General features: G+C 40.3%; 1 protein-coding gene across 3 annotated transcripts in view; it reads right to left on the bottom strand.

Annotated features, from left to right (window-relative positions):
- acsl6 (acyl-CoA synthetase long chain family member 6) overlaps nucleotides 1–24,637 on the bottom strand; it is a 35,877-nt gene extending 11,240 nt beyond the window's left edge. Inside the window, exons 1-12 of one of the 3 annotated variants that reach the window (XM_014333798.2) lie at nucleotides 24,590–24,637; nucleotides 24,333–24,408; nucleotides 11,546–11,766; nucleotides 10,153–10,267; nucleotides 8,515–8,579; nucleotides 5,938–6,039; nucleotides 5,682–5,781; nucleotides 4,901–5,079; nucleotides 4,153–4,185; nucleotides 2,254–2,305; nucleotides 612–685; nucleotides 328–405 (exon numbers count right to left, since the gene is read on the bottom strand). In XM_014333798.2, coding sequence (XP_014189284.1) covers nucleotides 328–405; nucleotides 612–685; nucleotides 2,254–2,305; nucleotides 4,153–4,185; nucleotides 4,901–5,079; nucleotides 5,682–5,781; nucleotides 5,938–6,039; nucleotides 8,515–8,579; nucleotides 10,153–10,267; nucleotides 11,546–11,749 — 1,002 coding nt within the window. In that variant the 5' untranslated portion in view covers nucleotides 11,750–11,766; nucleotides 24,333–24,408; nucleotides 24,590–24,637. Of the gene's footprint in view, nucleotides 1–327; nucleotides 406–611; nucleotides 686–2,253; nucleotides 2,306–4,152; nucleotides 4,186–4,900; nucleotides 5,080–5,681; nucleotides 5,782–5,937; nucleotides 6,040–8,514; nucleotides 8,580–10,152; nucleotides 10,268–11,545; nucleotides 11,767–19,896; nucleotides 20,156–23,238; nucleotides 23,773–24,332; nucleotides 24,409–24,589 lie in introns of those variants that run through there. The other 2 variants (XM_005923081.3, XM_014333799.2) reach the window with 2 other exon arrangements.
- Nucleotides 24,638–25,277: the final 640 nt, after the last annotated feature.

The raw sequence follows: 25,277 nt of genomic DNA, 5'->3' as shown, positions 1-25,277 counted from the left end.
TGTGTGTGTGTGTGTGTGTGTGTGTGTGTGTGTGTGTGTGTGTGTGTGTGTGTGTTTCACTGGGCTAGGAAATGATGTAACGTGCCTTCACTTGCCATAAAGTCCAGGAATGCCAATTTTTTTTGTAGAGATGGAAAGCAAAACTGATGACAGGGAAGGAAAAGTTGGGGTGGTTTCTTTCTGCCTTTTTTCCAATCCTACAGTAATTAGTGCCCACCTTCAGTGTCATACTTCTTACAGGAAATTCCTTCCTCCTCCCCCACAAACATCCTTCAGCTCAATAATATCCCATTAGTGTGATTGCAGATGACAGTTCGGCACATTTACCTCAATAAGTCTCTCAAACATGTGAGCCAGTGGCAGGAAGGAAATGAGGCAGTCATCTTGGTTGGGGAAAATTACTTTCTGCAGGACACACAAGAGACACAGTCAAATGAGTTAAAGATGCTATTTTGACACAGAAACTTGGATTTTCAAGAATTTGTGTGGACGAGAAAATGAACACATTGCAACCAGGCTAATGAATCACTGAGCAAAAGACCATAAACGACTGGGGGATAGGTGTGAAAACATTTCCTGAGCATAGGTTCAGAGAGGAGAGGGTGACTTACATCTGTTACTTTAAGGAAGCCTGAGAAATCAGCTACCACGTTTCCATGGGTGAGCATGACTCCTTTTGGGTTTCCTGTTTGAACAGAAGGAAAAAAACCTATAATGAAATTGCCCAACAGATTTCACAACACATTTCCTCACTAGGAGCACACAGTCATCCAAGTGAACACCAAAGGAATTCGGCTTGGAAAGACAGACCTGGTTCAGCAGAATTTTATTTATAACTTGGAAGCCAGAAACGAGTCGTGTTAACACAGCACCTTATACATTAGGTTATTAAACAGAATCCAGTATTATGAATATTGCAAAAACACATGCCAGTCTGCACAAACCATGCAAACTGCATGGTTTATTTCTAAAGCATATAGAAATAATTACATCACAGTTTCAACCTCAACTTCTCCTATTTTTTTTCCTCCTCTCTTGGCATTTCCTAATAAGCACTGAAAAAACAGTACTCTCTGTTACTGTAATGCCCTCTTAATCTTATTCTCATTCCCAGTCCTTCCTTCACAATTTTAAAGAGTGGTTATTAGAAACTAAGGTTCCTCTTTCTGAGATGTCAGCTGACTCAAACAGCTGTAAGCAATCTTGTACGCTCAGTATAGACTAGATGTCGCAACAGCGCGGGAGGGAATTCTCAAGAAACGGAGAGTGATGTGAGGAAAACGAATCCTCTGCTGGAGTGCCTGCATGTGTTTGTCATTAACGCCAGCAGGAGGCAGGATTTTCAACAGACCGTGGATGTGGGAGCTGCAATTTGCAATCTGACACTAGTGGGTCCTCACATGACCCTGTTTTTGTTCCCTCCTACTGTTGGTTTAAGTGGTCGATGGTGCTGTGGGGTGAAGCTTCTGAAAACGGAGCATTGTGGCCTAAGCCATGACATTTATGTAATGAAGGAGGTTGGGGAGGGGAATGGGTTAATGATTCTCTCACTACTGGATTATTGTGCTGCAATGAAGAACCTGGGTTTACAGTAAATGATACAGTTCAAAGTAAAGTAAATAGAAATTGCACAACACGAGTTACAATAAACTGCACTGTGGACTGACTTTAATAACTTACCAGCATCATGTCTCCTGTACACCTTTCTCTTTAAGGCTTTGAACACATCACTGCTTTGAATAATTTTAGCGCTTTAAGTGTTTAAACAATACTATGTGAAAGCATCTAAAGTTAGTTAGTTTAGGCATTTTGAAAGGCCAACACTGTTTTATTTTTATATTTATTATTCGCGTAGCTTATAAGCAGCACCGAGCACCGTGAGTGCTTTTAATGTAAGCATTCTTGATCCCAGTTGGAACTGTCACACTCCTCATATTCACCACAGGCAGTGGCACATGCTTTGCACTCAGAAAGCTCTTAGAAAACACAAGACTTGTGGTTTATGTGTGATAAACCTCCCTGCTGTGCAATAAGTCCAAATAGATGAACCTTATTTGTTTGTTTGTTTTTTAACAGGAAAGGTTTGAAAAAGCGCTACCTGTGACCTGCTGCTGCTTCTGGAGTCACTGGCCAACACAGTTTGATGAGAATACAAATCCTATGTGCTTCTTACTTAATAATGGAGTATTTTTATATCACAAACTGCAAATGTGACACATATGATATTTCTATAACATCAGAAACATTTACTACCTGTGGTTCCACTGGTGAAACACACAATAGACAAGTCATCTGGGGATGGTGGCTGTGAAGAAAAAAACAACAACATAACACTGTCAGATGACATGCAGGTTGTCATGAGATCAACTTCTAGCAGCTTCCTCAACAGCAAGCTGAACCAATGTATGTGAGTCTAGAAAACAAACATTTCCATATGTTAATCCTTTTTTGTTTGGGTGGGGGGCTTTTTTTTGCCTTTGTGCACCTGGTAATTGCCCTCAGGGTGGATTTGTAGCCAGGCACCCAGCCCTTTACGGCATCTGTTTTGCATGCTCAACCCAGTTGTGCCCTCACTCTCTCTAATTTTGAACAAAAGGCAAAAACTAGCTTGACTGGTCAATACCTGTTAGCCAGAGGGCTGGTGCTTGCGTGTCAGTGTTCAAATTTTTACCTGTCAACACTAAGTAGATGAAAAACTGTCAGAGCTGTTATGATACATACACAGATACATCCAACAAAAATAGGTTGCTGTCTTCTTGTGTTCATATGTGAACATAACCCATTATTAGACAAATCACCGACAGACTTAAGTGCAGTTAATCCAAAGGAGATCATGCGATATTTTGTACTAAAACCAGGCATGAACTTCACTTGTAATCAAAATAAGACATCCTGCTACCATTTTAGCCTCAGTTTTGTGTAAGTTACATAAATGGAGATGCTCGAGCAATGCAGAAGGTGATTTAAAATAATTCACGTTGTTTGGAAGTTCTTTTTTTTTTTTAAGCACTTCCTGATCACCGCAGGTTTTTAGTCAGCTTTGGCAGAGGCTGGTGAGCTGCCATCTTTGTTGTTTTGATTGGGAAAAGTGTTAATTTGGCATAATGTTTGTACATTTAAGAATACTGGCTAACGATGACTTCGATAAAAATATTCACCATGCTCACCAAGGAAGTGAACTGGACTGATACGGCCATAGCACGCAATCATCATGTGATGCTCGCCAAGCTTTACAAAAGTTGAAGGAGCTTGGAAAGAAAAGCGTCTGGACTTCTTTAAGTTGCTTGAAGACGTTTCACCTCTCATCCGAGAAGCTTCTTCAGTTCTAAGGTCAAATGGTGGAGAGTCCCAGATTTAAGCCCTGTGGGAGTATCACCCCAAGAGGGACAATGGACCCCCTAATGATCCTCTACCTAATCACATGAGCCAAGGTGTGAAAACGGGTGTAGGTCACAATCAGCCAAGGTTTCGGATGAACTCACTATGTAACCTAGTCCCACCCTATCATGTGAGTTCCTGAGGTCAGAAGGCCCAGGATGTGAGTGGGCGTTAAGGCGTCTGGAAAGGGATCTCAAAACTGGATTATAGATGGCAGACAGTTGATGTCGTAAACCACCGCCTCTGATGGCCTTTAGATGCAGATGGACTGCCAAATCTTGTCCCGTCGAGGTGGCTTTATAGGCACAACATAGAAGATCCACCTCAACGTGACCTTTGTCCTGTATCTAAAGGACAAAGGTCACTCCTTTGAGGACACCAATGTTCACATTTTGGACAGAGAAGATAGATGGTTTCAAAGAGGAGTGAAAGAAGCCATCTATGTCCACTGTGAACAACCACCTTTAAACACAGAGGGGGGACACTCTCATTGGGCTTAAATCTGGGACTCTCCACCATTTGACCTTAGAACTGAAGAAGCTTCTCGGATGAGAGGTGAAATGTCTTCAAGCAACTTACAGAGGTTTTTACAGAAGGTGCTTTTCTTTCCAAGCCCCTTAGACAATGATGAGCTGGATGACTGAGAACCTTCACAGACACAAGCTTTACCAAACCAAACTCAGAATTTGACCCATTTTGGTCCACAAACTTTACTAGCATGCCTAAAACCAGTTGTTTTGAAACTATTTTAGAAGTTTTGAAATAGTTACTTACTATAGGCTTTCTGTAGTGATCTCGACCCAGGGCCTGTAAAGAAACAATGTGAAAGCAACTTTAAATCACTGTATAATGCTCTTAAACATTATAGCTTTATTGTGATATCCTATAATATGGACTAATGTCTTCTGAGTTCTGTTGAGGATTTTTCTAAATCCAGGTTGCTACACTGTAAAAGAGCCTGCAGCGGTTACCACAATTAGGCTATAAGCCCCAAGCATTTGCAGCTGTGCATGGCTGAAAAGAAGGAAGTAATAATCAATGTGGGTCATACTGGTATCAAGTCACTTAAAACTATAGGTCATAGCTGTCAACACTTATGCATTTCTATATGCTTTGTTGCTGAGTTTGTGTTTGATATCATCAGCAAACTCATTCAGCCTTTTCATTTCTTGTCACGCATCTAGCAAACGAGATCTGCTGGATGAGGACAACACAAAACAAAGTTATGCGTGCTCTACATGAGACTGAGAATGAGATTACATTTTCAGAGACTGCGCTAACCTTCTGCAGCTCACGTACTGCATATATTGCATGATTTATCACTTTGACAAAGCAAGGAACAACACACATATGTTAAAATTGTCTTTGCTGTACAGGATCTGTTTAACATGTCGTTTTATTACGAGCTAATGACACGAGCTAATGACACCAATGACACCAAGACTATATATATATATATATATATATATATATATATATGGTGTGCCGTGTCACAGGCATACCAGAGTCCTACATCTCTTACCTCCACTTCTTTAATGGCCTGCACATGGACGCCGCAGCCCTTGCCTTGCTCCACGAGGTCAGAGTCAAAGGCGTCCATCAGGATGACTCTTCGCAGGCCGGGGGTCTCCTTCCGCTCCACATTCTCTAAAAGCACCCGAGCTTTGTCCATTTTGTCACAGATGACTGTGGAGATGTCAGCTGAAATGAAACAAGCACACAAGAGCACACGCTCCCTTGTGTGAACATCATCAAAGTAAGAAATAAAAAGGAACACCAACAAATGTGGAGTTGGAAATCAGTTGGAATTTGGTCACATCTTGAATTTACAAGGGTTCAAAGTAAAAATAATCCCGTTAATCGATTTTAGAGCTATCATTTGGGTTGCTGTAAAATCTTGAATACATATGTTATTTTTAAAGTTATTATGATTTTACTGTTCCAATATATTCTTTTCTTTTTTCAAGCACTAGCTTTTACACCACATGAAATTCCTATCATCTGTTCCTTTGCAACAGAATTACTAATTGTTACAATTACCAAATGTTTTAATGACACATTAGCTTAAATCCAGGAAGTAGCACTGTGTATGAATGTGACAAAGATGCAGTCAGCCACCAGTGAGGGGAGCTCTACTTCTCACACTGATACGAGTTCCTGTTTAAAAAATCCACACACACATGTTCTAATATGTCTCACAATGCCCCACAATTATTAGCCTGCAGACTGACAGCTGTTAAATTTACATTTCCTACTCAAAGCTTGTGAAGTCATTACAGTCTTTGTCATGTTTGTGTTCTTACCAGTGTTTATGATGAACCTTATAGCATCTTGGCCGAGCGTGTCATAAAGGGGAACCACCACCATCGAATATGTGTAGCAAGCCAGCTCTGAGATGATCCACTACAGTCAAACAGAACAAAAATACAAATAAATGAATACAATCTGAGGTCGGACTTTATCCTGCACTTGAAAACCTCAATAACTTTAAATTCATATACTTAAAATTAGGGCTACACGCAGATTAGACAAAGATTGAGCAAAAAGAGTGCCAGTTACCTCAGGTCTGTTCTGAGCGAACACCCCTATGAACTGATTCGGATTGGGCTGGCATCCCTGGTGCAGAAGGCCTGAGCCCAGATGCTCTGCCCGGGCTGTCACCTATTTAATTGAAGAAAAAAAAAGTGAGAACTGATTGGACCAAGTGGATCAAAACCATACAAATCCTGAGCTAATCTTCCAAGTGAAAACAAAACTTTGCTCAGCTTCTGGTAGTATTGTGCAATTTAGCTAAATAAACTGACCTCTAATTTTGGAAAAAAGGGAAACCCAACCTTATGTTAGTCATCTTTCTTTAGTTCGAGAGAGTTAAGAAACACACTTTGATTTTAAAGCAATATTCTGCTGTGTATACTGATGATTCACATTCTACAAATTACCATGATTGTGAAAGACATCACAGTAAATGGGGATTAATACAGCTGTGGAAACTTACATAATAACACACTTGATTTCGTGTTTCAGCAAAGGTCTAAGGCAAACCTTATTTTCCATTCTAGAAAAAAAAAAAATTCACAGTGCTTTTTAAGTCTCTCAATGAGTCTGTAAGACAAGTCCAGATTTGCCTGGCTGCCATCCTGGAAATTGGAGTGAATGAGAAAAAAAAAGAAAAAAAAATTCCACCCACTTTTCTCTTGTAAAATACGATGATGTCACAGATAAACAGGGTGTCGTATATCTCATGTGTATTGTAGATTTTGACATCGCTTTTAACAGAAAATTCCCTCCAGCTACCTGCATTACTTCAGTGACTTTCCAAGAGAGTGCCAGTGTCTTGTGCTCACAGATTTGTTGGAACCTGAAACTGCTTTACTGGATGATGGGAAGTTTTCAGTTATTCTGCTTTTAATAACTATTTCCACATGTGTCGCCAACTGTGCTGCAATCACTGGCATATCCAAGACACACACACACACACATAGAAGCGCAGAAGGCGGTGGAAGTGTAATTATTATATACAAACCAGTGCTCATACATGGCCCTGAAGATGCAGCTGAAATCAGCCAGTATAATACAAGTGACCAAGACTTTGTAGTTAATATATTCCCTTTTTTCCCCAGTCAGTTGGTTGATTTTATATTTATAAGAAATAATATCATACCCTTGTATAGCTATCTTAATCTATGTTGGTCCACAGTCATCACTGAGTCATGACATAAGTGATTATATCTCCTGCTCTTGGAACTAACACGCGGGATGGGAGACTGAAATTTTATAATATACAGGACTGGCTGTGGAAAAACGTCTCTACTGCTTACATAAACATGGAATAAATAGAGTAATGTAATTTTTTTTTATTGTTTATGAAAGAAATTAATGAGCAGGATAAAAACTGATTAACTGGTAACCTTGCATCTAAATTTACTGGCAAAAAAACAAAGATCCAAAACACAACTCCCAGCCGTATTCTTCTTTGTTACTGTCATGACTAAGTGGGACAAAAATAGTTTAGTTATTTTTCATATTTAATATTTTATATTATTTATATTATTATTATATATATATATATATATTATTATATAATATATATATTATATTATATATATATATTATATATATATATATATATAAAGTTTAAAGCTGTGTATCCGGTTAGCAAGCAGTCAGAGTATAAGAAATCAATAAAGGGACGTGCTGCTTTTGAAGTGGTGAGCTATTTCACATCGGTGGCCAATCACACCTTACACCCCTGCCAATGATGTACTCTGCATTTCAGGTCTTCCGAATATAATCATACTTGTATTTTTACATTGTTTCTGTGTGTCTACATTAAGTATGTGAATTGAAACCTCACCTCCAGGGACAAAGTCTTTAGCTGTGTTGAAGAGTAATATTCTTATTCAGCAACTTATACGAACAACAATAGCACCTCTGCAAAGTAGCTTGCAGCTTTCGTGTGTGCTGTGCAGATTTTGCAGGATGGAAGGTGAACAGCAGTTATAGAGTCAGTCTGCTCTAGCAGGATAGCATCAATCATTTCTCTTAACGTCTTAGCCAACTTAGGGTGGCAGACATGATAGTGATCTGATCTGAAAAATGCCAGTTAACATCAGACAAAGTAAGTCATAGTGTGGGATCTATTCTTGGACTTAAAGCAGTACTTGCCTATAGCACATATAAAGTAGAAATGTTGTTTAGCCCAGTCAATATCTATATATAGCAAGGTTTGCAGACTGCAGTTATTTAGTAGCGCTCTTGATGGTACCAAATTTGGTTTTAAGGCAGAGTGGGTGCTACAGAGTCTCTGCAGTGCAAATGCTGCAAACGTCATCTGACTGTAGTCATACACTGGCACATGACAGACTAGTCTGCACAGTTTATACTGTAGTCAATCAACTGCCATTACAAATACTGTAATGATTATGTCTGGCATCAGAAGTGTGAGGTGCGGAAAATCATGCTTGAGCAGCTATAATGTATAAAATAGTTCCTATAAATGTTGCTTTATCAGAAGTCTGGAAGCATTTTGTAGCATAAGGATTTGGTACTTTTCCCCTTTGAGGGGTCACCCTGTTTTATTCTCCTCCCAGCTGTTGTTGTTACAGGGAAAAAACATGTCCCCTGAATGGCACGAACCTCCTTATAGGACATCCATTTGTAAGGTTGGTTGGGGAGTCGTGAGCCTAAGCAAGGTCCATCACCTGTTGGACGCAGAAAGGAGACAAACAAAATGATTAACTTATGTGACTGGACATAAACATCATTAAGGTTTTTAAATCTAATAGTAATTTAAACACCTCAGGCTCACACCAAGGTGAAAATAACCCTTTCTAATGCAGAAATAATTTCGAGCACAGGCATTCTGTAGACATAGATATATACATGAAAACTTGATGATTTTGTTTTTTGCTTTTTTTCTCTTGTTATTTCAGTTACATTTGCATGTTCAAAATAAAATCGATCTAATTCTCTAATCTCTGAAATAGTTGTGAAATACCCAGACTGCTTGACTATCACTGCCTTAGACAAACTGACTAAAACAATTCATTTCGACTTCAGACCAACTGATGTCATTTTCTTGTGGCTGTACGATCTGGCCAATTATCGAAGATCCCACTCTGACAAGTGTGGGGCAGGTGTGGTTTGAGCAATATCTCTGCATTGTGAGTCACTCAATTATGTGTCTTAAACTTGCTGGCCATGAGCCCTGACACTGTTACCGTTAGCAACGCTAGCCATTGCCTTGGCAACCACAGGATTCATTTTATCTCCAGTAGCAGAGAAACACTATGATTGGAGGTTTTACAATCAGACCACTGCACTGTCACACTGTGCTGTCTGTATCACACTTCTGTGTGTTTGCGTGTGTGGGAAATTTTTACTGCAAGTCTGGCAGCTTAAACACGGTTTGAGTTCAGATCAGATAACTGTATTTCCATTCTTACATTTATAGCCTGCTTTATGTTGTACTGTAGTATGCTACAGATGTTTATTTCATCAGGGTCTCTGGAAAGCTAAAACCCCAAACCAGGTTTTGTATATTGGGCAAATGGAAATCTAATATTGTAATAAGATTAGATCATTTAAAATTATGTTGTAATCAATGTGAAAACAGTGCCAAAACAAAACATCTATTTCATTGTGAGAGCTGTAAGAGCTCATTGCTCTGCTTTGAGGTTTTAAATTTTCATTAACGTTTTACAGTCACGGCTCGTGTTTAGTTTTATTATTATTTTGTTTAAAGTAACACAATACTAACAACACATAAATAGGGAGATTTTTGGGCAGTGTGAAAATCTGAGATTATGACAGCCTATGTTATACACTGTAAAATGTATATGGACATATTCTTCATAGTCTTTTTAAAGAGTCTTCGGGTGATTGAAAGACAGGATTAGTAAATACAAGTACAGACAGAAAGGGATGAATGACACTAATATGGCTACATGTCAGTTTTACAAGTGGTATTTAGTGAGATTACATGTTTTAACCTCTTCTATCATCTGCATTACTTGTTATTAAACCTGTGGTTTATAAAATGTACATGAGAACATGAATGAAAAAAAGAGGTATGACTCTTTATGAGAAAAGCTGAGCAACTCTAGAGGAACAGAGGCTACATTGAAGTCTGAAGCACTTTGAGTGGTCATTAAGAGCACAAAACCTTTATGTAAAGGCCAATCTGCAAGTGCCAGTCCAGTAACGTGGAAAGTTGGCATGCTCCAGCTCTCTCCAGCTTTGTGTATAAATGTTTCCACTTCACATCCTACCCACCAGATATATGCAGTCCTCTCTGGAAAACCTCATACATGGTCTTGGCGTCATCATGGTAATGAGTCAGCAGCTTGGAGGGGTCACCCATCATAGACCTGCGACCCCCATCTTCGTGCTGATGCACAGAGAAAGAGCGACAGACAAAGAAAACAGTGCAACACCATCGGTCATTTCTATGGCTTTTTCTTCCCTCTAAATTCTGAGGGTATAAGATCTAATTTTTCTCCCTTGTAAAAACACTGTCAAATAGATACCCGAGCGTGGAGGAGTTTAGGAAGAAATTTGTCTAACTTTTCCTCTAAGAGATAATCCATCTCTTTTGTCAGCTAACAAATGCCTATAAAAATATGTGAGCTGCTAAGCTTCCTCTGTGTTTAGACTGCAGACACATTCTGGATGACTAGAGCTCATTCCCATAAAGAAAACAATAGTAGATGCAAATTCCACTTTGTAAATGAGTCATTTAGCCTGAAAGGACTGAACAGATTAGGCAGCCAGGACTCAAGACACACTGTACACTACATGCTTGTACTGTGGCTTGTGTCACGTATAGGTATATATATATGTATATGAAAAAAGAGAAAACAAGCCTCTCGAGGTTTCACATTACACTACAACATGATGCTGCAGGGTAAGGCTGGTATTCGGAGGCCTGTGGTGCAAAGTATGGGTGAAAAACCTAGTGTTTGGTTTCACTGGTATGGTGGTTAGTTTAAACCAGTAAAAGGGTTTAAACTAAGGGCACAATTTCCCCTTAGCGCTTCAGTATTAACTAAAAGTCAAGTAGAAGTAGAATTGGTTGGTTGCTCTGTCTTTTAGCTCTCTATTTCCCAAATACAGGAAGTTGTGTAGTGTATGCTTGTGAAGGACTGTGTTTCAATCAAAACAATAAAAACCACACATCTGCTAAAAGCTACAGTACGAGAGTTTTTGGCATATTATGGAAACTGTTACAGTAACAAGGCATGAAAGGCTACTTTCGATGTTTGATTTTGCTTACATTTGTACTACTGTGGTTTCCATTACTGCCTGTTATTAGAAAAGAAGAGGAGGAGATCAGAAGGCCATCTGTCGTAACGAGCTTCAGATGCTTAGAATAACCTGACAGGTATAAGCTAGGGCAAAGAAAACTAAAATACTAGCCTTTATTGTTAGACACAAAGCCTAGTGTCGTCACTGGCTGCTAACAATTGAAGGTGACCTACATGAGTACATTAAAACAAAACAAAAGAAAATCCACAGAGAGTACTGATCGACCCCATTTTACTGTGAAGGACTAGACTAACATGAAAAATATCTACTACTTGTGACTGAATGTCCAAACATGTTTATGTTACTGAAAGCATTTGGGAATGCAAAACTTAACGCTTTTATGGATCTGTGAATATCTCACCGGCACTTCCTCAGACTGGTGCAGAAGGCTGCAGGGGGGTTTGATGGGACGGGGTCTGGTGGCTAACCAGTACGCCAGCACAGCTGTCAGAGCGCCGATGCCCACAAGCGTGGAGGTCGGCAGGGAGCGGAAGAACTGACCGAGCTCGTCCATCTCTGGTATCCTCAGGCCACTCATCATCTCCTGGGCCTGCATCTTCTCCATCAGGGTGGAACTCAGCTCTGCAGAAGGGACAAGGCAGTCTTTTACTAATGATTTCTTACAACGCCTTTCAAACCATTATTCATTTTTCTTAAACACTACTTGCTAAGGAGGAGGGTAAATCAATATTTTACTCAATGTTTGGTGGGATTGATTCCCTTGGAATCAAAAGTAATTTAAATCTATTTAGCTGAAATTATGATGTATACTTACCTACAAATCCTTGCTGGTCAATACATTAAGTAATAATTAAATAAAAATAAGTATGAAGAAATAATTATATTGTAAGTAGTAGCGTAATAGTGTGTAACTTCTGGTATTTCACAGGAAAGGTATAATTATACTGTAACTTTAAGTAGTGTTTCACTTCATGGAAGCATTTGCAGTTAAATATAATTACATGAAATTTTAGGTAAAACACAATGAGATTGCCTGTAATCCTAGAGGAATCATATATTATTATATGAGCCATATAATAAAGTGCTACTGATTGTTTTGTTTATATGACAAATCAACAATCCTTAAAGCTGGATCAGGTGTTCTAGTGAAGGTTTATACGAACTTAGAGGCTTTACTACTACTGCTGATAAATAACACATATTCTGACACTACATAAATCTTATTTTTTAATGGATTGCGTTCTAAATCTCACTAATAAATGAAAAACTTCTGCTTGTTTCATCCATCAATATCAGATTTTACAGGTGTATTGCTTTCAGATAATCACATTTTTGGACACTAATCCTTGTTGCTTGCCTGAAAAAGGCAAACAATACACTAACATGACCTCATATCTCTGTCTCAAGTCTCTTTCTTCTGCGTCCTTATAATGATGTCAGCAGTTAACGCTGCTTATAGATAAACCGCCACTGACTGCAGTATCTACTTGTTACATATACTAATATGTGCAAGCCTATTCTTTAGTTTTTTTTAAACCAAGGGATGGCACTTATGCTTTTTTTTTTTCATTGCATGTGAGGAAAACCCACATGTGCACTTTCCACACAGAATGTCTGCGCTTCAAGGAAAAAAGGAAGAAGGGTTAAAGCAGACAAAACCACTGTCTGGTAGCTGTTAGTAGTCTGCAGCAATAAGCATAAAAATTAAAGAGGTGTAAAATACTTAATCTTTCACTTCCACAGTCAAGCTGTGAAGCTAAATCTGAATTTTCTTTTAAAAAAATTGGTTTGTTTGCTTCTTATTCGTCTTCTCCATGTCTCTATGGTCTTTTTTAGAACATTAAAAGTATACTCTCGGGCTTAATGTGAGGTCAAATGCCAGTTTGTTAACGAATCTCTATATAATATCTATTCAGTTACCTAAAACCAAACAGGAGTATTTATCTTTCAGATTAAATCAAGGTCTTGTGAATCACAGCTTCTCAAACACGCATGAAACTATACAAATTTTTATTGAGTGCTACTTCTAGACTTTTTCATATTTCACATAACAGTTCACATTTCATGCCACTGAAAAGAAAGCCTTGCTCAGGATGTGATCATGTAAGCTCTTTAACAACTTCACATGTGAACCAGCTTCCTAAGATGAAGACTGAGACATTTAAAACACAACTAGAAAATTAATCCCTCCCACTAATTTCTCAGACTTGTTTCCATCACTTTATGACAGGTTTTTGTGGCTATACGTGGGCATATTTGACCTCGCTACTCCTTCACCGAAGCGAAATGACCTGAAACACTTAATTTATACTCAAAAGCTGGTGTTTGAGGGGTCTCACCCCCACATTTCTCATTTTTACTGTAAAAGAAGGCCAGGAGAGATTATCTATACTGATGACTAGAAAGGACAGCGGTTAAACTGTAGTGGAATAGTTGCACAGTCATACACACACACACACACACATATCAAGAAATACATAATTTATCCAAGGGGGCGGCTGGCTGTAGTGCTGAGTGGGGAGGGGGTTTCCTTCCCTCTCCTAGGACATGAGTCAGAGACAGCACCATCTGATCTAATGAACTGTCGGGGCAGTGCTACAATTAACAGCCAATCAGACACTTCCTGTCTCGTCTCACTGTCTGTCTGTCTCTCACTCTCATGCATGTCTCTCTCCCGACATGCATGCACAGACACAAACACCAACAGACAATGAAGCTGGTAAGTATAAATACATCAGGTCATGGGAACGCTGACTTCCTCATTCACCTGTCATTTTAGAGCGGAACCACTATTCTGTGCACTAAACTACTAAAGTGAGGCGGAATCACATGAACCCACATGATGCTTTAAAAACTTTCCAAAAATTAGCTGACTTTAGAAGACATAAAACAACTACCATCTTTTTCTATTTATCCAAAATAGTTAAAATACAAAGGGAGAAAAGTAAATAATGGGCTTATTGTATCCCCTGAATAGCCTGACTTGAGAGTGCATTTTAAAAACCTTCTACACTGGAGGGTACACAGTCCAGATTATGAAGCAATTAATCTTTTATCTATTTCTGCAAATTTAAACGTAAGAAAAAAAAAGTGTGAATCAGCCAAATATCCACTTAGTGTTTGCATAATGCACATTTCCATTGGGTTGCTAAATTCCCATCAAAGAGATATCATCTATAGGTGTTGCACCCGATGAGTCACGCTGGCTGCAATCATTTCAAAAGGCCGATGACGGAAAACAAAACTGACAGTCAAAATTTCAAAAGTAACACCTAATACCCGTTGTGAGTCTCCTCAACTGACAGTGTGTAAGTGTAAAATAGTCTTCAGCTGCTTAAAGCTTGATTAGCCTGGAAGATGGAGAAACAGGTGCTGCGTGTGTTAACGTAAAGAAACATGTGCACTGCTTCCTGCACTCATAAGTTTCTCTTACGAAGCTTAAATTCAAAATACACTTCATCCAGGGTCATGCATGCAGCTGTATTGCTACTCAAAGTTTAAATGATATACTTTACTGTCACAAAGTCATCACAAACTCGACCTTTTCAGTCTTGCTATATATGAATACATGCTCACAGATATTATTACAACCCCGTGACCACACTTTCACCCTACAGTATCATTTTTCAGTTGATACAACCGCAAAAACACACCGACACCCTGATGCTAACGGCAGTCAGTTGCTACAGTCATTTGTAAAGCCCCACTGACATATGACAGCACGTTAAGATACAGTAAGCTGGTACTCATCACTTTCTCTGCTTTAATTCAGGCCTGGTGCGCAATGTCTTCATCTCTTCTGACACTGCCATCCCATTTTTATTTTTTATTTTTTTGGCTTGAGTCCTCTAAATTGAGTCCAGTTTCTGCTCACACAGAAACTATCACCTGTAAGTGAGAAACCGCAGCATCCCTCTCATGTCTGAAAACAGTATCGGCCCTGTAATAACGCAGTTGTCCGTAGTTCTCTTTTTTCTGCCGCACTTCTCAGATATTTTCTCTCTTTCTGTTGGCCTTTTTTAAAATCTGAAGTGTTCCAGTAATAATGAGGGGGAAATTAAAGCAGCTCAACTACCGGGAAAAGTTTAGCACAATAAGTAAAAGCTGCCACTTCATAATGGCTCTAAATCACACTGCACTGATTGCTCGCATTTATGTGGATACTAAAGCAGTTAGATTGTCAGAGCTAATTCTATAATTAAATGTCCAGAGCCACTGAGCTGCCTGTTGTGTGCAGCTGGATTCAGTAAGACTGGATCTTAATGAAGACGGTAAAAGTTGATTGAAAAATCAAGACAGACAGAAGATTTTAAAAGTTAAAAATCATTAGATATGGAGGTAAAATTATAAAATAAATACTTACATGTCAAAAAGAAAGAAGGTTTTTCTTTATGTTTGGGTAAAGATTAACCATTAGGGGAATATATTTTGGGAAATACTCTTATTTATCTTCTTCCTAAGAACTACATGTGCACACTGACACCATTCATATCTGTTAAGCATTACTCTGAGCTTCACTGGGGGGTGGGAAACAGACAGAAAAATGTAACTTATGTCTGCCAGCACCTCTAAATCACAAAGTACAGAGCCAAACATTTCATTATGAAACAGTCTGATTTCTTTCTTCTGTAATTTAAATGAAGGCTGGAAGTTTCAAGCTGGTCCAAATCTGGTTGAAATTTAATGAATGTTAAACAACATCTGGGGGACTGAGATGTGTCTGTTGTGTCTTGTTGACAGATTTTGAAACCAAAGTCCAGAAGACCTCTGTAAACATTTATAGACCGCCAAGGCAGTAATTAGATCAAACTGCGGCTGTATCACGAATGAATTGTTTTGTGTCCTGTGACTAATGTGGCTTGGCTGCAGCGAAGAGTCGCAGTGGATTGGTGGAGTGGCGTTTCCAAAGAGAGGCAGCGGAGGGGGAACAGCATTCGACCTGCTCTAAATATAGACAGACTTCATAACCCACTGACACCACTGTGCAGCTAGCTGGAATAAAGGAGGCAGAAAAGAGAGAGTGGCTGGTTATAAAAGCATCACTGTGCAGATGTCGTCTTCTTCGGTCTCAGCTAACTGCAGGTTTCCCCAACTTTTTAAACAGTATATTTGCATAATGACTGAAACTAGCACCAGTGATGAATAATGGGCTGTGAGTTGAGTTTCTTGATCATTAATATGCAAATTGCCATGACCACTGATAAGCAATCACAGCCTTGTAAGATGGCGAAAGAAATACCCTTAGGCCTACTCTGCGATTCAGAGATGGTCTTTTCCCTTTTCATGTAAAAGCCCTCCTTGATTCCCTGCTCAAACCGGCGTTCCTCCCTGTCCAGGATGTGTACATCCTCATCATTGAAAGAGGGGTCACTGGCCTGTAGGTGTAGCCTGAGACTGAAGTAGTCACTTGGAAGAGCGAAGAAACACTTCTCCCACTACAAAATGCTACGTCCAGATGAACAGAATCAACTTTTTGGGATCAGTGATGCAGAAATACAGACGCACAGATACGCGCCGTCTCAATCTGGAGACAATAAAGAAGACTAGACAGAACTGGGAATACTGAGGGTGGGTGAATATTACAAAAAATATGACTTCATAAATCTAAAATTAACATTCTTTATCAGATTTCATTTTACTCTTCTACACATCAGATCTAAAAAGACTTACGATGAGGAAAAGTCTCGAGTTACAGGCTAGTTGAAGCTTAAAGAGGTGCAGTTCCATCTTAGTCCACTTAAACTAGAAGGCGCTTAAAGATTATCAAGGTTATTTTGTCTGGTGCAGGTTTAAAAATACTGTTAATAGCAAGATGAGTCAAGCAAGGATTTGAAAACAAGGGGGGTAGGCTACATCTGCAAATAATCCACATCTGCTTATCATTTACGGACACCCACTGTTGGCATCTGTTTACTGAGGCCACTCATGCAGACTTTAAGCAAAGCAACGAATGCTTTAGTACACACATGTTATCATGCCACGTCATCTTGTCCTCAAATAGCTCGACAGTTGCAGGTGACTCACAACCTGTCGGATATCTAATTGGCCTCAAGCAAAGATGCAAACATTTAATTGGCCATTGTTATTTCTTGCTTTATTATATGCTGCTCTCTTCTGTATATTCCTGTTTAACTGCCAATGAAAAAAAATTCCAGTTTTCTCACAATATGAAAGAGACAATAAAAACAAAGTATAGCAGGACATCTTTAAAGCTGAAAACTGTCCTACAAAAACTTTATTTGTAAGTTTTCATGACAATATCGGATAATTTAAAGTGATACCAGACTACAGAGCAACAGAAAAGGTTTGAGAGGCAGCAAGCGGTCTAACAAGTCCTTATACAATAAACTTGGGCAGCCAGTCATTCAGGAGGCTCCTTCAATACATGCTGTCTTCTTCAGTTTTTATCCAGATAACAAGCAGCATCCTTCACTCCAGGTGAATTATTGGTACACTTTTCCAAATGGTGGAAGAGAAGCACTCTTCTGACAGCTACGAGGTCCAGAAGCATTTAATCTTAGTAGCAAAATTACATTTTAAAATAATTTTCCGTAGTTAAGATCAGGCTGTGCACTTTGGTTTGCATGATACTTTTATATAAAGGGTCAAGTCTTCGCTATACGATGTCCTGTGGTAACCTCAATGAAACACCACCAAACCACCTGCTCCCTACACACTTACACACATATAGACACACAAATAAACACATCCCCATACAAGCCATTAAGTTCCTCCCCGCTGCGTCCTACAAAGAGTGTTGCTTCAGCTGTCGTGACAGGAGAACAGCAGGTCAGCAGAGACCCCATCAGCAACAGCAGTGACCTTCAGCATCAGCATATGAACTCAAAGGCCTCTCTGTTTAATTTGTACAATGGCAAACACATTGCACCCTCAAAAACCCAAGGAAGTAAATGCAACTCTGTTGCATTTACAGCTCAGGCTGCTTGACAAGCATTGTCATTTGAATCTTACAGTTAGCAGGTTGCAAAAACCTTCATTCTCCTGAGCCACTGCAAGGGAAGTCTGTGGACAGATGTCTGCAATAAAATAGTGATAAGGGTTTATTGCAACTGAGATGCTGTAAAGCTATGGCTGAGCTTCCAACAGTCGTGGAGATAGTGTAGCTGTTTCTGAGTTTTATAATCGGGTAATACTGTATAACAAAAAGCTGAGCAAAGTGTCCCACTGCTGTAAATGGTTGCAGAGCTTATGATATACATGTGCCTTCTATTTTCTCTGGTTTTCTCAGCATTTTGTTGATGACTTCTTGGGATTTTCCATATGAAACAGATTCAATAACCATCAAGTGACCATATGTCATTTTTAAAACACAGGACTTCAGATCTGTACCAGTGATCGACCCTGCAATCTGACCTAAAGTGAGAAAGCGAGGCAAGCGCCCTAATTCACGAGGTAAAACAGATTGAATAGAGAGTGTGAAAAAATATGCTTGGAGGAAAAAGAAAATGAGTAGACATGAGCAGACATACACTTGGCTGCAAGCCTGACAGATGTGCACAGTCAGAAAACTGAAAGAAGATAACACTGACTGCAACGTATCTGTTACAAAACGTCTAGTGCACATGCTGCGCGTGAACAGCTGGGTTACAAAAATAAACATTGTAATTTTTCATACATATGTACTCACTTGGATATACTGAAGTACACATTTTTAAGCAAAAAAAAAAAAAATGAACGGAACTGCGATTCACTGATTTGAAGATGAATTACATGGAGCAAAGGGGATTCGCAACTGCAGCCTCCCTCGCATAGTTTCTTTAAAGAGTTCCCTTAAATAGAGACGGAAAACAGAAATGCGAAGGAGTTCTGCTGCTTTATTTAACCAGTTAGATTAGTGAAATTGCATGAAACGTTGGCTCCTTATCGTACCACCTCAGCCCCAGAGGTTCCTTCCCTTCCTGTCTCAGGAAGATTTCACTTAGCAAAGATTTTGGTGCAGGGGCACAGCAATCTATGCAGTGATCAGGGGAAGTGAATGGGTCAGTTAGACTTCCTTTGACCTCTGAGGCTTAAAGTGAAGGAAACACAACCCTTCGTCCCTAAGTCCCGCCCCATCGGCCCATCCGAGGGACATCACCAATGATTAGAGTCCAACGTGGTGAGATTACAACCTATTAGCACAGAGACAGATGACCAGCAGTAACCTCACTACAGTATTCTATTTAAAGACATCCTGCTCAGCTTTCTCTTATTCTTCAAATTCCCCTCCTTCTCTTTGTAGTGTCACTCGCGTCAGTGCACGGTATCGCTCTTCTTGCTCATGCTTTTCTTTTTTTTTCTTTAAAAATAAATAAATAAAAACAATTCATCAGTGCTTAATCATCCCAGAACACCACCTACCCTTGCTTAAAGTCACTCTCTTTTAGCCACTCATTCATATCTCTTTCTGCCCACACCTCATGACTTAAACCACAACTTTTTTCTGTCATGCTCAATAAGGAATACTTGCAGAGATGCTGTAATATCCGGTGCAGAAGAATGATCCTTTCCCCCACTCCTGCATCTCAGTCAAGGAGGGGTAGAGCAAGTATTGCTCATGCAAGAACATTTAAAGATATAAGGTGCAGAATAAATAAGTAATATGGATATACTGAGCAGAAGGGACTGGAATTTACAACATATACAGAATATGTTAAAAAAATGCAGCACTGTAATAAAAAAGAGAAATATCGAGCAAACAAAGCAGGCAGCAGATCTAAAAGCAGATGTGGTCTAGTCAGCGGCACTTACAAAGGCGTCGGGGAAGCCAGGCAGCCGGTGAGGTGTGATGTGTGTCTGTGTAGGTGGGTGTGTGTGCAGGTGATGTGTGTCAAGGGGTACCGGGCGGATATCACATTGCCCGGTGCAAACTAGTGATTACCTTGCCAGTGCCAACAGCCAGATTAAGCTGAGGCAAGCAAGAGGAGGGAAGCGAGAAGCGTTTTGGCCTCGTTTGAGCCTGGCTGGCTTCCGTATCACACCACCCTCAGCTCAACAGACGCTGCACACTCTCACCACACCCACCCACCCCTCCTCCCTGATGCTGTGTGTGTGTGTGTGTGTGTGTATGTGTGTGTGTCTCTCTTTCTGGCTCTCGCTGCCTAAACATGCAGACTCAACTCCTCCTTCAGTAAGTGGAAATGACACACACACACTGGCCTGGAATAGTGTCAAACAATACACACACGCGTACCCACCTATATGCAAAGAAACCTGTGCGCATTTAAACAAATCACACACACACACATCAACTGATGCTGCTCACAGTTTAATTTGACTATCAAAGTGAGAGAGAAAGCAGACTTTTAGATCTCAAGCTGGAGGGGTAGGATCATTAGCAAGTCACTGTGTGTCTGTGTGTGTATATATATGATTTTTAAAAAATAGAGCAACACCTTTTAACTGAAACTTCTTCCAGAAAGATGAAAACCCCCCAAAACAACACTTTTGCAAAAGTGTTAACCACAGTGTACATGCATAGTGTTGTGTTTTTACAGCCTTATTTTACAGTCTGTGAACTCCAGGCAAAGACAACCACCTTCACTCCTTTTTAGAGAGGGTGTTCTCCTTGCACACATACAGTTTTAGAGGAACGAGGAAACATAGGTATATTCTAAAACATGTTCTAAATGGCTGTTATTTTGTTTAAGAACACTTTCTTACTGACCAGCATGCAGCTGTAGATGCTCACAAATGTTTTTAAAGTCTTTAATCAGAAAGGGAGTTGATTCGTTTAAGGCTCATGACAGGCAATATCCAGTCAACAAAGATGGAGCATTTTAGAGTACGGTACAGTACTGCACCACTTAAAAAAACAAATGTATATGAGAAAGAGGGAGGCAGACAGCTGCACAGCACTTAATACTGAACCATCACCCATCATCCCACAATATGTGGAAGAGTGTGCACAGACTGCTGAAACAGCAAAAATCCATGCTGACATATGGCCCTGAGAACACCCAGACTGCCTAATTTTATTATTACTGTCTTCGGGGATATGTACTTAAGGTGTTGCATTTGTTTAATATATCTTCTATGCACCACTATATAAGGTCATGCTTGTTAGCAAATTTCCACCCACCGCTCCAAATAAAATGACCTTTCCTGGAATTCTCCTCACTCCTAGGATTCAGTGAAAGTGGTCAGTAACAAGCAGTTATTATTGCACAGCAGGAATTACTTAACCCTCAAGATTTGTCTTATAATATTGCCCAGTCATGCAGTTCTTCTTTAATTAGAGGAATTTCATTTCAGCATTTTCACAGTGCAACTTCCTTCATGTTGTAGTTTCTAATTTAAGAGGAAAAAGATTCTCGGTGTGAATAAAAAAAAAAAGAGCATGATGATGTACTGGATAGTCATCCAATTACAAGTCAGCAGTCCCCTGGTGTGCACAAGGCTTGTGTTACGTTAAACAGAGGAGCTGCTCTGCTTGGATACTAAAACACCATTGGCTGTTTCTTGGCAAAGGGCGGGGTGAAACCGCCCCTATCTATTTAATTAAATATTAAGGGAGGAAAAAGAATAGGCTTACACCATGTGTAGGGCTGCACTAGCTGTTGATTAAAATGCATTATTTATTCTAAGGAGCAGCAGGGCGTTGGGATGTGGTGACAGGTGAGAGGTGCATTGAGTGCTCCCAGGGGATCTTTATTTTCAAGCGAACAATTCATTTCATCTTAAATTTGGATCACAGACTCCAAGTGATTGCGTACAAAGCACATTCAAACCTGTAACTGCAACATGGAATATTAATGCGCACCAGTCAAAACGCCAGCTGTTACCACATGTTCGTCGCTGCGGTGCGACCTGTTCTTTGGAGGATTAATAACCTCCGCCTATTTGCCATTAAACCTACCGAGCTGGCACATAATCTACCGCCACAATCCTTTAATAACAAACAAACAAACAGCCTTCACTACCTGCAGTTTCTTTCATCATATGAGAATCCCTCAGTTTTTAACATCACAGCTCGAAACTGATGTTTTTTTAAGTACTTTATTTATTTTGATATTATTTATTCGGATGTCAAGCAATGGTGTCTCTGCTCAGCTCCAACACCCCTAAGAATCGGTGCGTAAAACCAGGGTGGGGGTCGTGTTGGTGAAAGCGAGCACGCCGTGCCCGGTAGTTTGCCGGTAGGCCGCAGGATTTCAGCACTGCTCGCTCATGGACAGCTCCGTCCAATCAGCGGCAGCCACTTGAAGCGCGTCATCGGTCTTCATCCTTCCTCATCCCCTCATCCTCCATCACGGAAGCATGGCGGACGACATCATGGGCGAAATGATGACTTTTAAAACCGGCTTTCTGCCCATCTGATGTGTTTGATATGAGATTATTGAAAGCGAGGTTGAAGTAGAGGCGCACAGCAGACGCGAGGGTGTGAATGGCCGGCTGTTGGGAGACGTGAGCTAACAGGGGGTGGGGTGGGGGTTTAAATGACGTGTGTCCGGGTTCTACGCACAATGTCATACGACCTTAGCGGCGGTCCAACCTTAAATGTACCCCTTTCATCTCTTCCAGCTTCCAGCCTTGTCTTTAATAGTTGGATTTAAGCGCAAAGCACACACTTTTACATTAAAACCCTGATACCCGGAACAGCCGCGCGGACCCAGCCGCATGGCAACCAGTCGTCCATCCCACTCCATACCTGATTAGAGGTAGCTAATGCCCACCTGAATGCATCCCTCGATGATGTTGGCCTGTTAATCTCGGAGTTCTTGACCAGAAATCCGAGCCCTGCGCTTCCTTGGAGCTAGAGCCCGCTAGGGTAAAATGCTAACGCCTGCCCCCGGGCTGACTTAACACACGTGTAGCCTGAGAAAATGAAAAAATGTCACCCGCGTCCTGCGGTGCAGGCAAACCGCCAAATGCAGCAATGGATCGCGACTAAAGATTCTTGCAGTGTCGTCTGTAAAAACTGAAATATTCAAGCACAGCCTCGGAAAAATAAAAAAGCCGGTAATGAATGAGACACGAATGCGCCTCGGCCCGCTGCGCGGCAGGTGCATCCGCTTTTTTTCTTGGCCTCCAGCCCAGCGACGCTAAATCGTTCAAATGAATCAAAATGACAAAGAGGCATTCACGACTCACCTAATATAATCCAGAGAGACCCAGAGACCAAAACGAATGCGAGCATGTCTTTCTCATTGAGTCAGCTGTCCCGGCGCAGGAGCGGTTCAGAACTGCAGCATCGACTGCAGCAAGTCGCCGACAATCTGGGAGATTAAGGAGGCAGAGAGGAGGAGGGGTGGGGGGGTTGACAATATAACTGAGACAGACCACAGTGGGGGAGCCGGGCAGGGGATGGCGATTTCCAGCAGCGTAAATTTCGCCTGAAAAAACTGAAAATGTTGACTGAGGAAATAAACCCCGACTCCCTATAGAAGCATCCTCGCTCTTAGTGGATTTCCCACCTTCACCCAGTTGGCTGCTGCGCAATGGCAGACTCCCCTGCTGAATATGAGGGGCTTGTAGGTCGTGCGGGAAGATCCGATCGACACCAAGGTTATTGGGGATGAACTATCCGTTCTCGCTGCATGCTCATACGCATTAAGTGGTCAGCTGCTTCTTTCATTTGTCGCAAAATAACTACGCAAGTGTCTAAAGCTGCATCTGCATGATGCATTTCGGTCATTCACATTTTTTAATTTCCCGATTAAATAAATTCAGCTAAAGCTTATATCTTTTTTCTCCCAGTGTTTATTTATTTATTTATTTATTTATTTTATATATTGATTTATTTCTAGGGGGGTATCATTTGGTACATCACGCCATCCCTGCAGCTGAGCACAGCTTTGACACAGAGTAACTTTGCATCAGGATCACGTGGTCCAAATAAGACACTCCCATTGAACTAAAGTAACCTTGAGAAAGGGCTGACAAAGAGATGATCAGACAGAGCGACAGAGAGACAGAGAGAGCACTTCTCGTGCTCTTTAAAATAATCGAATTGCTATCTTAAGCATCTTCATATGTAACTACACCACAGATTATTTTTGGAGGCTCTTACTTTTATTTGACCTTTTCTTTGTGTGTTTAGTTAAAACTGAAACCCTCATAAGTGTCTCTGGTAACATAGTGGCCTAAATGCTATTAATTCATCTTCACACATAACTCCTCAGTGAGCAGGCTGGTCACCACTGGAGTGACCAACAGGCTTATGGTGTTGCCATCATGTGACTGACCTTATTAAATGGGTCACTCCTCTCGACCAGTAATCTGTCACTCCCAGCAATGCCACCTTCTCCTTTTCTCTTCCTCCTGCGAAGAAGACACTGATGAGGCAAAGAGCAGGCGAGCCTTCAGAGGGAAAATTAGCCGGGTCCATTTATTCAAAGTGGATGAATGAACAAGCAGACCCACAAACAGAGGATGAAATCAAATTTAAGACTGTGAATGTCTTTTTAATCTCAGTGTGGTCTGTAAAAACGAATCATGTCACCTGTGGTGTGTCAGCTGCACGACACGAGGAGGACGAATGGAGTTTTTGGTGAGGTCACTGGAATTGAGTTTATTTATTTTGCAATGGGATCAAAGTACACATACGAGGAAAAAATAAGGGAAAAAACAGTTCAGTAGCTAAAAGATATCACTGCAAAATCATCAAAAGTTAGCATATACTATTATGGAATATAATTATATTATACTTACAGAAACATGGGGTGTACAAATATGTAGCCATGAAAATTGTATTTCTATTATTTATTTTCATAAATGTCAAAAGTTTTTAATTTGAAATTTGGATAGACAGGAAACGGGAAGTGTAGAAAACAGTGGGAAAAGCATGGCTACACCTTTTAGGCAATTTATGTTAAATGCAAAACAATCCTTCAGATGAGTCCTTCAGAAAGCAAAGGCTGTAAGTTCTATCAGTACCTTGTATGTCCAGAAATTAATAATAGTGTGTTTTGTGACATTTTTAGCTTGTAAGCTAATGATACAAGTGTATGTTTACCCGTTGCTAGCTTGTTGTCCGTTATATTAATACCAGATTGCATATCTATAGGATACTGATTTTGTATTCTACTGTGTTTTTGGATAACTATACTTATGTGCAGATAATATGATAGTCTATTAAGAGTTGTTTTATATGTCTTTCTAGTTTCACTCCAGTTCATTGATGTCAATTC

This window comes from Haplochromis burtoni, unplaced genomic scaffold (assembly GCF_018398535.1).
Source record: "Haplochromis burtoni strain Fernald_Lab_line unplaced genomic scaffold, NCSU_Asbu1 Contig_66, whole genome shotgun sequence".
NCBI lineage: Eukaryota > Metazoa > Chordata > Actinopteri > Cichliformes > Cichlidae > Haplochromis > Haplochromis burtoni.
This window is presented reverse-complemented; position numbering and strand designations above follow the sequence as displayed.